General features: G+C 51.5%; 1 protein-coding gene across 1 annotated transcript; it reads left to right on the top strand.

Annotated features, from left to right (window-relative positions):
* The first annotated feature begins 2,473 nt into the window (after nucleotides 1-2,473).
* On the top strand, nucleotides 2,474-9,667 carry AVPR1B (arginine vasopressin receptor 1B). Its single transcript, XM_055583547.1, has 2 exons — nucleotides 2,474-3,893; nucleotides 8,293-9,667. Exons 1-2 carry the CDS (start codon nucleotides 2,954-2,956, stop codon nucleotides 8,619-8,621), a joined length of 1,269 nt encoding a protein of 422 aa, XP_055439522.1. The 5' UTR covers nucleotides 2,474-2,953; the 3' UTR covers nucleotides 8,622-9,667.
* Nucleotides 9,668-11,801: the final 2,134 nt, after the last annotated feature.

Genomic DNA, 11,801 nt, shown 5'->3' with positions numbered 1-11,801 from the left:
GATAAAAGAAAATACTGATTTCATTAAAATTTAAACTTTCTTTGTAACAGATGATCACATAAACAAAAGATAAGTGATAAATTAGAGAAGATATGCAATATATCAGAATACATAAAAGATTCATATAGAGATTTCCTACAAACTGATAAGGAAAACCATCTGATCAAAAATTGTGCAGAGGATATAAACAACTCACAAAAGTCCAAACAACAAATAAACACATGGCAAGATACTCAAAATAATTAAGAGTCAGAGAAATAGAAAATACAAGCAACATGAGATGCTATTTCATATCTATCAAATTGGTGAAAATTAAAAAGTCTGACTGTGATGATGGTGGAAAACTCAAATGCAACTGGTGGGAGACTAAATCGGCACAACACATTTAGAGACCAAATTTAAGATATGGATCTATCTAATTGAAAATTCATACACTGTATGGTCCAATAATACTTACATCAAGCATACACATCTGTATGTACACCTGAGAGAAATTCTCACACATGAACATAAGGACACATATATAAAGAATGTTCATTGTAGCATTAAAAATTAAATAGCTAAAAAAGCTGAAAATAACCTAAAATTATGAATAAACAAAATGCATTATATTCACATACTTCAATAGTCTGCATGGGAAACTGAATAAACTAGATCTATGTATTACCATGGGCAGATCTAAAAAACAGAGCAGAATTTAAAAAGCAAGTTCCAGAATGGTACATATAGTTTGATATCATATGTTTAACTATATATAATTTTAAATGAATACAGCGAGAAATGAATAGGAGTAAGAAGATGGAGACAAACAGCCCTTTTGAGTCTTGCTGTCAAGGGAAGAGATTGTAATAGCTGGAGGTGAGGGTCTACTGTCTGAGGTGGGTTATGTATATGTTTTGTAATGCAACCCACTCCAGTACTCTCGCCTGGAAAATCCCCATGGATGGAGGAGCCTGGTAGGCTACAGTCCATGGGGTCACTAAGAGTGGGACAAGACTGAGCGACTTCACTTTCACTTTTCACTTTCATGCCTTGGAGAAGGAAATGGCAACCCACTCCAGTGTTCTTGCCTGGAGAATCCCAGGGACAGGGGAGCCTGGTGGGCTGCTATCTATGGGGTCGCACAGAGTCAGACACGACTGAAGCGACTTAGCAGCAGCAGCAGCAGAGTTTGTTTACCTGAAAATGGGAATGATCCCGCAGAAAGATTTAAAAAAAGATTATTCACAAAGAACAAAATCTGTGCGAAGTTAGGGTTTGGGCTGCACAGCACAAAAGGAAGATGCTAATATATTTTAGGTGAGAAATGGTGAGTGTTTGAACCATGAAGGATGAGCTGGAGATGAATGTGCAGGCTGTGTAGGACGGAGGCGAGTCAAGAAGGACCTTAATTGGATACATGGGTGGACGGATGACACTATAAAGGAGGGTCTGGTTTGATTAAAAGGCAAGACAAGAGGACCTCTGGTATGATGATGGGCCCTGCCTGGCCTTTCTGAGAGTAGCGGACGATGCTGTTGTCACTTCTAAGGAACTTCTGCTCTGGAGTCCCAGTAACCCACCTCCTTTATGTACTAAAAATAAAATGAATTCCACACCCAGTACCACCACACTGTAAGCTTCCTCTGGGCCCTGGTGGTTTATTTTTATTTGCACCCGTGCCTCTCACGGATGTTAGCAAAGGCCGCTCTGGGAAAAGCACTGGGTCTAGTCCTGCCTCCACTGCTTCACTAGTTCTGTGCTTTTCTAGAGCGAATCCTGTAACTTCCACCACCTCAGTTTTCTACCTCCCAGAGTGGTTAACTGCCTTGAGGTGACCGCTGGTGAAAGACTCTGGAAAGCCCTCCCCTGGACCCTGGTTCCCCAGGACAGACTCGTCCCACCGCGCTCTCTCCGCCGCTGCCTCCTCTCCACCCACAGCCTCGCCTTTATTTTCTTCCCGCCTTTACGGCTCCAAGTTTCCACACAAGCCTGCAGTCAGACGTCACCGCCGACGGCCCAGGGCTCCGTCTGGGGCGCTGCCTCGCCCACCTGGTCACCCTTGGGGGGCTACCTCGGGGACAGGGACCCCCCCTCCAGCGCCGCCGGCCTCGGGGTCCCCGGTAGGTGGGCGCCCACCACCCATCCGCTGGGCGCGCACCGGTCTCGGGAGACAGTCCGACGGTTCCAGGCGCGAGCCAAGGGGAGCTTGTCTGGCCGCGAGCCCCGCCGGCAGCTGAGGGCTCGTCACGCCGTCCGCTTCTCTGGCTCCCTGTCTGTCCGGGGTCCACCTGCCCCTCTGTCCCTCCTCCCGGGCCCTCCCTCAAGTCCCTCCCCCCGCCCCCACCTCCCAGCCAGCCTCTCTGGGCCCCGCTGTTGGTCGCTTATGGGTGTCACTCCGCCCTTTCCGGCAGGAGCCACGCGGCGCACAGGGGCCGCTGCTCTCCGATGCGAGCGCATAAAGCCTGCTCGCGCCGAGCCTCCAGCCGGGGCGTGTGGGCTCAGCGGCGTTTTCCAGCGACTCCTCTGGCCAGGAACACTCCTGCAAACAGGTTTAGGGGCACCCGCTTCCCGCTTCCAGGAAAGTTTTGAGAAAGTGGATTTGAGGTGCATTGGGGAGTGGTGCCAGCTCCCCAGCCTTCTTACCCTTCCAGAAGGCTCGCCTTGCACAGCCTGGCCCATTCTACCCTTCCTGACTCCTTGGCTCCCTGACTCTTGCTTCCCTTCGCTCCCGGGTTCCCCCTCCCCTCTCTGGGCTCAGCATCTTCTTCCTTACCTCATCCTCTCCATCCCTGCCCTCTTAACTCCTGCCTCACAGTCTCAGCCTCCTTCTGGTCATCCCACCCTTCCCATTTCTTCCATCTTTAACCTCCTCCTGCCCACTCCGTCTCATTCCTCCGGCCTCTCTACTTGCGCTCCCTCTCTGCGTCCATCCCCGCCTCCCCGCCCGCTTCTCTCCCAGCAAACTTCCACCATGGATTCCAGGCCTCCGTGGACCGCTGCTCCTACCCCGGGGAGCACCCATTTTACCACCAACGCCACCACACCCTGGCTGGGCCGGGATGAGGAGCTGGCCAAGGTGGAGATCGGCGTCCTGGCCACTGTCCTGGCGCTGGCGACAGGGGGCAACCTGACGGTGCTCCTGACGGTGGGGCAGCCGGTCCGCAAGCGCTCCCGCATGCAGGTGTTCGTGCTGCACCTGGCCCTGACCGACCTGGGCGTGGCGCTCTTCCAGGTGCTGCCCCAGCTGCTGTGGGACATCACCTACCGCTTCCGGGGCCCCGACCCGCTCTGCAGGGCCGTCAAGTACCTGCAGGTGCTGAGCATGTTTGCCTCCACCTACATGCTGCTGGCCATGACGCTGGACCGCTACCTGGCCGTCTGTCACCCGCTGCGCAGCCTCCAGCAGCCCAGCCGGTCCACCTACCCGCTCATCGCAGCGCCCTGGCTTCTGGCGGCGGTCCTCAGCCTCCCTCAAGTCTTCATTTTTTCCATACGAGAGGTGATCCAGGGCTCTGGAGTGCTGGACTGCTGGGCAGACTTCCGCTTCCCTTGGGGGCCACGGGCCTACATCACCTGGACCACCCTGGCCATCTTCATCCTGCCAGTGGCCATGCTCACAGCCTGCTACGGCCTCATCTGCCACGAAATCTGCAAGAACCTCAAAGTCAAGACGGAGGCTGGGCAGGCCGAAGGAGGGAGCTGGGGCACCGGGAACAGGCCCTCTGCTCATGGCCGCGTGGCAGCCGCGCGGGGGCTGCCGTCCCGGGTTAGCAGTGTCAGCGCCATCTCACGGGCCAAGATCCGAACTGTGAAGATGACCTTCGTCATTGTGCTGGCCTATATCGCCTGCTGGGCGCCTTTCTTCAGTGTCCAGATGTGGTCTGTGTGGGATGAGAATGCCCCCGATGAAGGCAAGTGTGTGGTCTGGTTGGGAAAGTAGAGGCGGGAGCAGGAGGTGGAAAATGCAGAGAAGAGAGAAGGAGGGTATTAGGACAGGGCCACAGTGGCTCCTGGGGGCCAGGCAGGTAACAAATGGGTGAAGCAGTTAAAGACAGTGTCTGTTTCAGTGTGAAAAGGGACAGTTCTAGTATGCATTCATTTTGAATGGTTTCTATCAATCCCTTGAAAGCTGTTTGAAGATCTCATTTAGTGTTACGTGCGTGTTACTCACTCAGTCGTGTCTGACTTTTTGTGACCCCATGTACTGTAGCCTGCCAGGCTCCTCTGTCCTTGGGATTCTCCAGGCCAGGCTACTGGAGCAGGTTGCCATTTCCTTCTCCAGGGGGTCTTCCCGACCCAGGGATTGAACCCATGTCTCCCGCATTGCAGGCAGAGTCTTTACCATCTGAGGCTCCTTCCCAGGTGGCACTAGTGGTAAAGAACCCGTCTGCCAATGCAGAAGACTTAAGGGACGCGGGTTCGATGCTTGGGTCGGGAAGATCCCCTGGAGAAGGGCATGGTAACTCACTCCAGTATTCTGGGTTGGAAAATCCCATGGACAGAGGAGCCTGGTGGGCTACAGTCCATAGGGTCGTACAGAGTCGGACACGACTGAAGCGACTTAGCACGGCAGCACAGCACAGAGGCTGCCAGGGTCAGGCAGGTAACAAATGCGTGCAGCGTTAAAGATGGTGCCTGTCCCGGTGTGAAAAGGGACAGCTGTAACTCCCATCCAGTCAAAACATGCCACATGAGTACCTTTAATGTGAAATTTCCGTATTCTACAACTTTGCCAACTAATTTAAGCATTTTAAAATACTATTTGGCCCTAACGAAGATATGACCATGAGTAGATTTGGCCAAGCAACTGACAGTTTGCTAGACTGAAAGGGATTTTCAAATGATTTGGTCCAGATGGCAGTTTGTGGCCCATGAAGTGTGTCTCTCAGCATTCTTCCCCCCCTGCACCTGAACAAGACTTTGAACTCCTTTTCAACAGCCATTTTCAATTAATTAGCCCTGGGGCACAACCCTGAAATTCCACGTTCAACCCTAGTGTCTTGTTAATGAGAAAGCAGAGGCTCAGAGAGGATACCTGACCTGCCCAAGGCCACACAGCTAGGAAGTGGCGAAGTGGCAAAGTGATGATAGAACCTAGGCCTGAACCTTGTTTCTTTCCTCAACTCCATGCCCCTGCTTTCCAAATTCTAGCTCTGGAAGTGATGAAGAGAAGGGCCTTCCTCCTATGTAAAAAACAAAAGGGGAACTTCTAAGAGGACTGTGTTCCAGTTGGGACATGGGAGGCCTGTTTCTGGTCATTTTTTGGAGTGAGATAGATGGCAGCCTAAGTTTCAGATACTGCCAACTGGGGGTGAGGCCATTTGGGGGTGAGCTTGTCCTGAGAAAGGTAAGTGCTGTTTCTGGGCAGCCCAAATGCTGGTGAGTGGTATTCAAAGACATCTGTTCCTGCTCCCCTAGGAACATGAGGGTGGGGACAAGTGTGTGGTCACCTGCCAGGGTGACTGTGCTCTCTGGTACAGCAGACTCTTCATGCGCAGCTCGGGGTGTATGATGGGTGCAGCACGTGACTGCCCCAGGGACACGGGGAGAAGTGTGTGGTCACCTGCCAGGGTGACTGTGCTGTCTGGTACAGCAGACTCTCCATGAGCAGCTCGGGGTGTATGATGGGTGCAGCACGTGACTGCCCTGGGGACGCCCTGTGCAGTTTGCTCTGGAAGCTTCCTGAGGACTCACTGACCAGCAGACCCAGACTACCACTTCCTACCAGCTCTTAGAGTGATCCCCCTTCTCTGTGCTATTGTTTCTAACCTCAATCTGCTCGTCCTAGGGCATGCTCAAGCCACACAGGCTCAAGCCAAGCATCTTTTCTGGAAAGATGAAGTAAGGGGAAGGTTGCTCATGACATTAACACAACTCTGCAAGAGAGTTCAGCAAGATTCATGTTATGTATGGCAGAAACCAACACAATATTGTAAAGCAATTATCCTTCAATTAAAAATAATTTTTTTTTAAAGCTAAAAAAAAAAAGGGAGAGTTCAGCAATACTGAATTGTAACAGTCCCATTGTACCCCTTCTTAACCACTTTTCGGACACTAGTGTGGACCAGAGGCTATTTATAAAATTACCCTTTAAGCAATCTTACCCCTAACCTGCTCCAGGGACTGCCCCCACCTCTAGTCAAGCACAGAATAGAAGGAAGGAGGGCTTTCTATGTGCCAAGCACATTTAGGCCTTGTGCTCCTTAGGGGTGACCTTCTCCCCTTGACATCTAAGTAATCTGAGCTTCAGAGAGGTGAAATACCTGGTCCAAGGTGCCACTTCTAGTAAGAGATGGAGCCAAGAATTGAATCAAGGTCTTCTTAGGCCAAACTTTATCCAGACTTTTATTGTTGTCTTATTCCCAACCATCATAGCTGAGCTGATGGCACCAGGGATGAGAAGGCCGTTCGCCCTTTATCAAGGAACCTACGAGAAGCTTTCTTGCTTGCCTCCTGTAGTCACCACCATCATCAACCTGTCCCTCAGACCCATATATAAGTGACTTATCACTTACCAAGGGCCTCTCCGAGTAAGCAGTACAGGAACGAAGTGTCCCTCAGAAAACCCGAAGCCCTTTGGGGACTCTGAGTTGAGCAGACATTCACTACTTTAAACTTGCTTTCCAGTACACTCAGCTTCCCTCCATGGCTTGCTGGCCTCCTGCCCGCTCGTCCTGGAGTCTTTGGCAGGAAGCTGTCTCCTTGCGCTCACCCCTGCCCCCGACCATCACTGGAGCTTCTGCCCGGCCGCGCTGCAGCAGGTCTGCCCTCCAGGACTGAGCTGGAGCCTCCGAAGACACCAGGGCTCCAGGCACATCTCGAGCCCCTACCTGGGCCTGGTTCAGGGGCCCAATTCAAACAATGCTTCCCAAGTCAAGAAACCTGTGGAAACCCTCAGTCTCTGGCCTAGTCTAGGCACTATACATATACTGATGGAGCAGATGGGATGAATACACACTTTAGCCAAAGCAACTTCTCAATTGTCTGCAGCCCCCGGGTATTCAGTTAACTGGGGTGCAGGCCAGACGCCTTCATGCTGCAGGAGCCTGGGTTTGTTGCTGAGGCTGGTCCCCCCCTCTGCTTACAAGTGCTCCCTCCTTGCTCTCATTTCTGTGCTTCCCAACTCTGTGATTCATGCCTTCTCTCAAGTATCCTGACCCTGTATCTTCCCTTCTCTTGGGCTGCAGGTACCACACTGGAGAGCAGCCAAGGACCCAGCATATCGGAAGCTTTCATGATGCTTTACAGAGCAGGCACTTGAGCTTTGCCTTTGAGTTCATTGGTTGAAATGGTGGCAGGGTGCAGAATTGCTGCTTTAAAGAGGGAAGACCTAGGATCAGGTCTGGGCCATAACCCTTAATTCCTTCCAGCTCTGCCATGGCACTCAGTGATTCTACAGCCTCCACCAAAGAGCTGGGCAACTCAGTGTGCAGCCCGTGCCGTAGCTTAGCCATGGTGCATCTGGCAGGAAGCTGGGGCCCATCCCAGCAGCTTTCCTGTTGGCATGAGAAGTTTCATTTAGTTTTCCAAAAGAGTATTACATCTGTAAGGAATCTTATCAGAGTCTTTGAAGGCTCACATTTTGACTGTCCAGGAGAGAAATTAGTTTTCCCTGCAGAAGGGACATTCTCTGGATGTAATTTCTGACAACAGAGAACAGTACTGGCCAGGAACAAGATGCCTGGATGCCCTGTACCTAGAAGCTGCACAGTTGGAGATGGCTTCATGGGACCTCTAGGCTGTCAGGCTCCACTGATAGGCTACCAGGTCCCCAGTACGGTCGATACTCACACGGGCAATAACTGAATGACAGAATGACTGGGACAGACCCAAAGGGCTCAAGGAGCGCAGAACTCAGAGGGCAGTGTGTACCCATATCTATGACATAAGTGGGAATGCAGTATGCCCAAACTTGGCTAGAATCATGGTTATTTTTCCTGCAGGTTTTATAGAAATTGCCGCACCCGTGCTCAGCATTCATTAGGGGATTCATGATTCAGGATTTCAGAACAAAGATAGTGATCCAATTCAGGCTGCTCCTGTTGCTGACTATGTCTGTGTCTCTAAAGTCAGCTTAGAGCAAGCCTCAGCTCCTGTCATCACCCTGTGGCACAAAATGAATAAATAAATCAGTGAGGGGAAACCCTGGAGTCAGGAGTCCCAGGTTTGAGTCCCAGCTGTGATCCTTTCTGATTATAGAACCCCACGTGGTCCTCCTTGGGATTCAACTTCCTCCTCTGTTCTGTAGGGAGCGGGACTCTCTCCCAGGTCCCTTCCAGCTCTGAAATCCTTGTGCTTCTCCCTTGGCAGATTCTACCAACGTGGCTTTCACCATCTCCATGCTTTTGGGCAACCTCAGCAGCTGCTGCAACCCCTGGATCTACATGGGCTTCAACAGCCACCTGTGGCTGCATGCCCTGCGCCATCTGGCCTGCTGCCGAGGCGCTGGGCCCAGGATGCGCAGGCGGCTCTCCAATGGCAGTCTGTCCAGCCGCCATGCCACCCTGCTGACCCGCTCCAGTGGCCCGCTTGCCCGCGGCCTCAGCCCCGGAATCAGCAGGAGGCCAGGGCCCAAAGACTCCCTGCGGGGCGCAGAGCAGGTGGAGGGCGATGCTGCCACTGAGACCAGCATCTTTTAGAGAGCACTCCTCAGAGTCTGGCGGAGGATCTCTGCCCATCTCAGCACTGCCCAGCCTGATGCTCTCCAGGGTCTTCTACAGTTAGAACCTTTCACGACTTTGCAAGATTGGAGAAGCGTTCTCTAAGGACACCCTAACCAATAGGCCCTAGAAGAATTGTTGGATTTTCATGACAATGACATCTATGCCCTTTGACTCAGCTTGAGGCAGGGTGAGGAGGCCAGAAAGGCCGCTCCTGTCTTTGGTGTCATAGCTGCCCACCCAACTTCATGTGCTGGGAAACAGGGAGACTAAGACTGTCTGCTTCCCTGATCCTGCCGTGTTCACAGCATGTCTGGGGACCAAGCGTGTGATAGATGTGGTGCTGCAGATCTGGGCTCTCCTGCCTGAGGCTCCACAGGCAGCAGGGATTCAAAGGCTGGTATCTTATCTTGTTTGTCCCACCCTAATCTGACCAGTTCAGCCAGGAGAGGGAAGGAGTGAATAACTGCAAGGAGGACCGTATTTGAATCCTAAGATGGGTGTGTGTGGGAGGGGACTTTGAGAGAGGCGTGCTTAATGAAGAGAAGTGAACAGGTATGGGGGCTTCGCCTGCTATACTCACCTGTCTACCGAAGGGAGATAAGGGGTAGCACAGTGCTTGGTAACTGGTAAAAACTCTGCAAATGCTGCTTATCTGCTCCCAAATACCCTCATTTATAGTTAGGATGGGTGACAAGACAAAGTACTGCATATTCTCAGTGGAATGGCCCACTGGGTTGAATGTGGGAAGAATGAGTGAGGAAAGATGGAGATGAAAATGGTCACCAAATTCTGAGTGGGGGGAAGTCTTGGAAGCAGCAGGGATTGGTCACACATCCCCCTCCCTTTACGGGGTCCACGTGGCTCCTGCCTCTTGGGCTGCATGGAGGGGACATCCTTTGAGAAAGTGCGACTTAGTCGTGGTTCTGGATTTGTTTGAGGCTCTTCAGAGCTTCCACACAAATCACATGCTTGCCACGATCAAGTCAGGAGACCAGGATGGGAAACCCGGCTCTGCCTGGTGGTATCTGTACGACCTTGGGAACTTACCTCCCTCTCTGGACCTCAGCTCCTTGCCTGCAGAATAGAGATGCTCTTCAAGGTCTTTCCCAGCTCAAACCTTTCATAACTTGCAAGACTGGAGAAGCACTAAGGACTTCCTAATCCATAAGCTCTAGAAGGATTGTTGGATTTTCATGATAGTGACATTTACGCTATTTGACTCAATTTTGGTGACTTTGGGTCCTGCCACGGCCATACTGTCCACCTTTGCCAGCAGTTCAGTTCAGTCACTCAGTTGTGTGCGACTTTTTGTGACCCCATGGACTGCAGCACGCCAGGCCTCCTTGTCCATCACCAATTCCTGGAGCTTTCTCAAACTCATGCCCATCAAGTTGGTGATGCCATCCAACCATCTTATCCTCTGTCATCCCCTTCTCTTCCTGCCCTCAATCTTTCCCAGCATCAGGGTCTTTTCCAATGAATCAGTTCTTCGCATCAGATGGCCAAAGTATTGGAGTTTCAGCTTCAGCATCAGTCCTTCCAATGAATATTCAGGACTGATTTCCTTTAGGATGGACTGGTTGGATCTCCTTACAGTCCAAGGGACTCTCAAGAGTCTTTGCCAACACCACAGTTCAAAAGCATCAATTGCCAGCAGTTACATGATGCTAATGCCAAGAGAGCCTGGCCGGTGGAAGTTGGGACTTTGTCCTGCTCCTCATTATCTCCAGTGGCATTTATACCTTGGAATAACCTCCTCTCCATAATTCTGGTTCTAATCTAAGTGATGGTCTTGATGGTGGGAAAAGCATCAGCTGAAGTCAGGCCCTGGTTCTACCACCACAATGCCACCAGTGACCTTGCTCTCTTCACTGTGTGCTTAATCACTCAGTCCTGTCTGACTCTTTGTGACCCCATGGACTGTAGCCCGCCGTCCTCTGTCCATGGGCTTCTCCAGGCCAGAATACTGGAGCGGGTTGCTATGCCCTCCTCCAGGGGATCTTCTCAACCCAGGAGTTGAACCCAGGTCTCCTGCATTGCAGGCATATTCTTTACCATCTGAACCACCAGGGAAGCTCAAGAATACTGGAGTGGGTAGCCTATCCCTCTCCAGGGGAACTTTCTGACACAGGGATCGAACTGGGGTCTCCTGCATTGCAGGCAGATTCTTTACCAGCTGAGCTACCAAGGAAGCTCTCTTTGTTATGAGGGTCAAATAGGACTGTGGGTGTGTAGGCAGTTTGTAAACCCATGAACTTCTAAACCCATGAAACTATACTACTGTGAGGATTGATTGCTAATCTAATTAAGAGCTCCTGAGAGTAGCACTAGGGAACAGAGTCACTCTCTGCCCTCCACTCCTAGGGGAGGTTTGAGGGGTGACTGTGGCTTTGGGAATACACTTCTTTAAGAAGCCACTTAGCTCTAAGAAGTCTCCTTAGGTCTCCTTAAGAGAAAAGAACTAAGCTGAGTGTCATGAGTGAGCAAAGCATCCCAGCCTTTCAACACTAGAGAGCTGGAAACTGGGATGCAGGCCCTAATGGGATTAAGGCTCTGGGCAGATGTGGGAACCCACTATCTCTCTTCACCGCAGCCATTGCTCGTGTCAGCCCTTGACATCCAACTGCTTCTTCCCAGTCCATCTGTCCTGATGGAGCTGGGCTTATGAACCTCACACGCCAGCCTGAGCTTTTGAAGTTGCTCCTTCCTCTGTTTACATTAGCCTCCCTCACCTCAGACCAGTTTCTGACCCTAGTGCCACAGTAGATAGTAAGTAAATCTTTGCTCATCACGATATCTGGGAGGTAGAAGGGATACTGGCCTTGTAACCCAAACCTGGTTTTGAGTCCCAGTCTCACCTCTTTTCTACCTGTATGAACTTGGGCAAGTTATCTAATGTCTCTGAGCAAGCGGCACCTCATTTGTTAAACACAAGTAACAACGTCTGCCTTGTGGGAGGCATTTGTGAGGCTGTAGACTGTACAACATTCTTCTGATGCTAGAGAGGATGGTGGCCTGGCTCTGGATCCCATCCAGTGGGTGGCTTCCAGGGCACTGGACCTGAGACTCTATAGTAGAGAGGAGAGAAGAGACCCGGAATCAAGGTTGGCCAGAGCCCCTCCCATGCCATGTGCTTTCTGTAGCTTGCTTGCTTGT

Source organism: Bubalus kerabau, chromosome 5 (assembly GCF_029407905.1).
Source record: "Bubalus kerabau isolate K-KA32 ecotype Philippines breed swamp buffalo chromosome 5, PCC_UOA_SB_1v2, whole genome shotgun sequence".
NCBI lineage: Eukaryota > Metazoa > Chordata > Mammalia > Artiodactyla > Bovidae > Bubalus > Bubalus kerabau.
The sequence above is the reverse complement of the archived record's forward strand: the minus strand, read 5'-3'. Positions and strand labels throughout refer to the sequence as shown.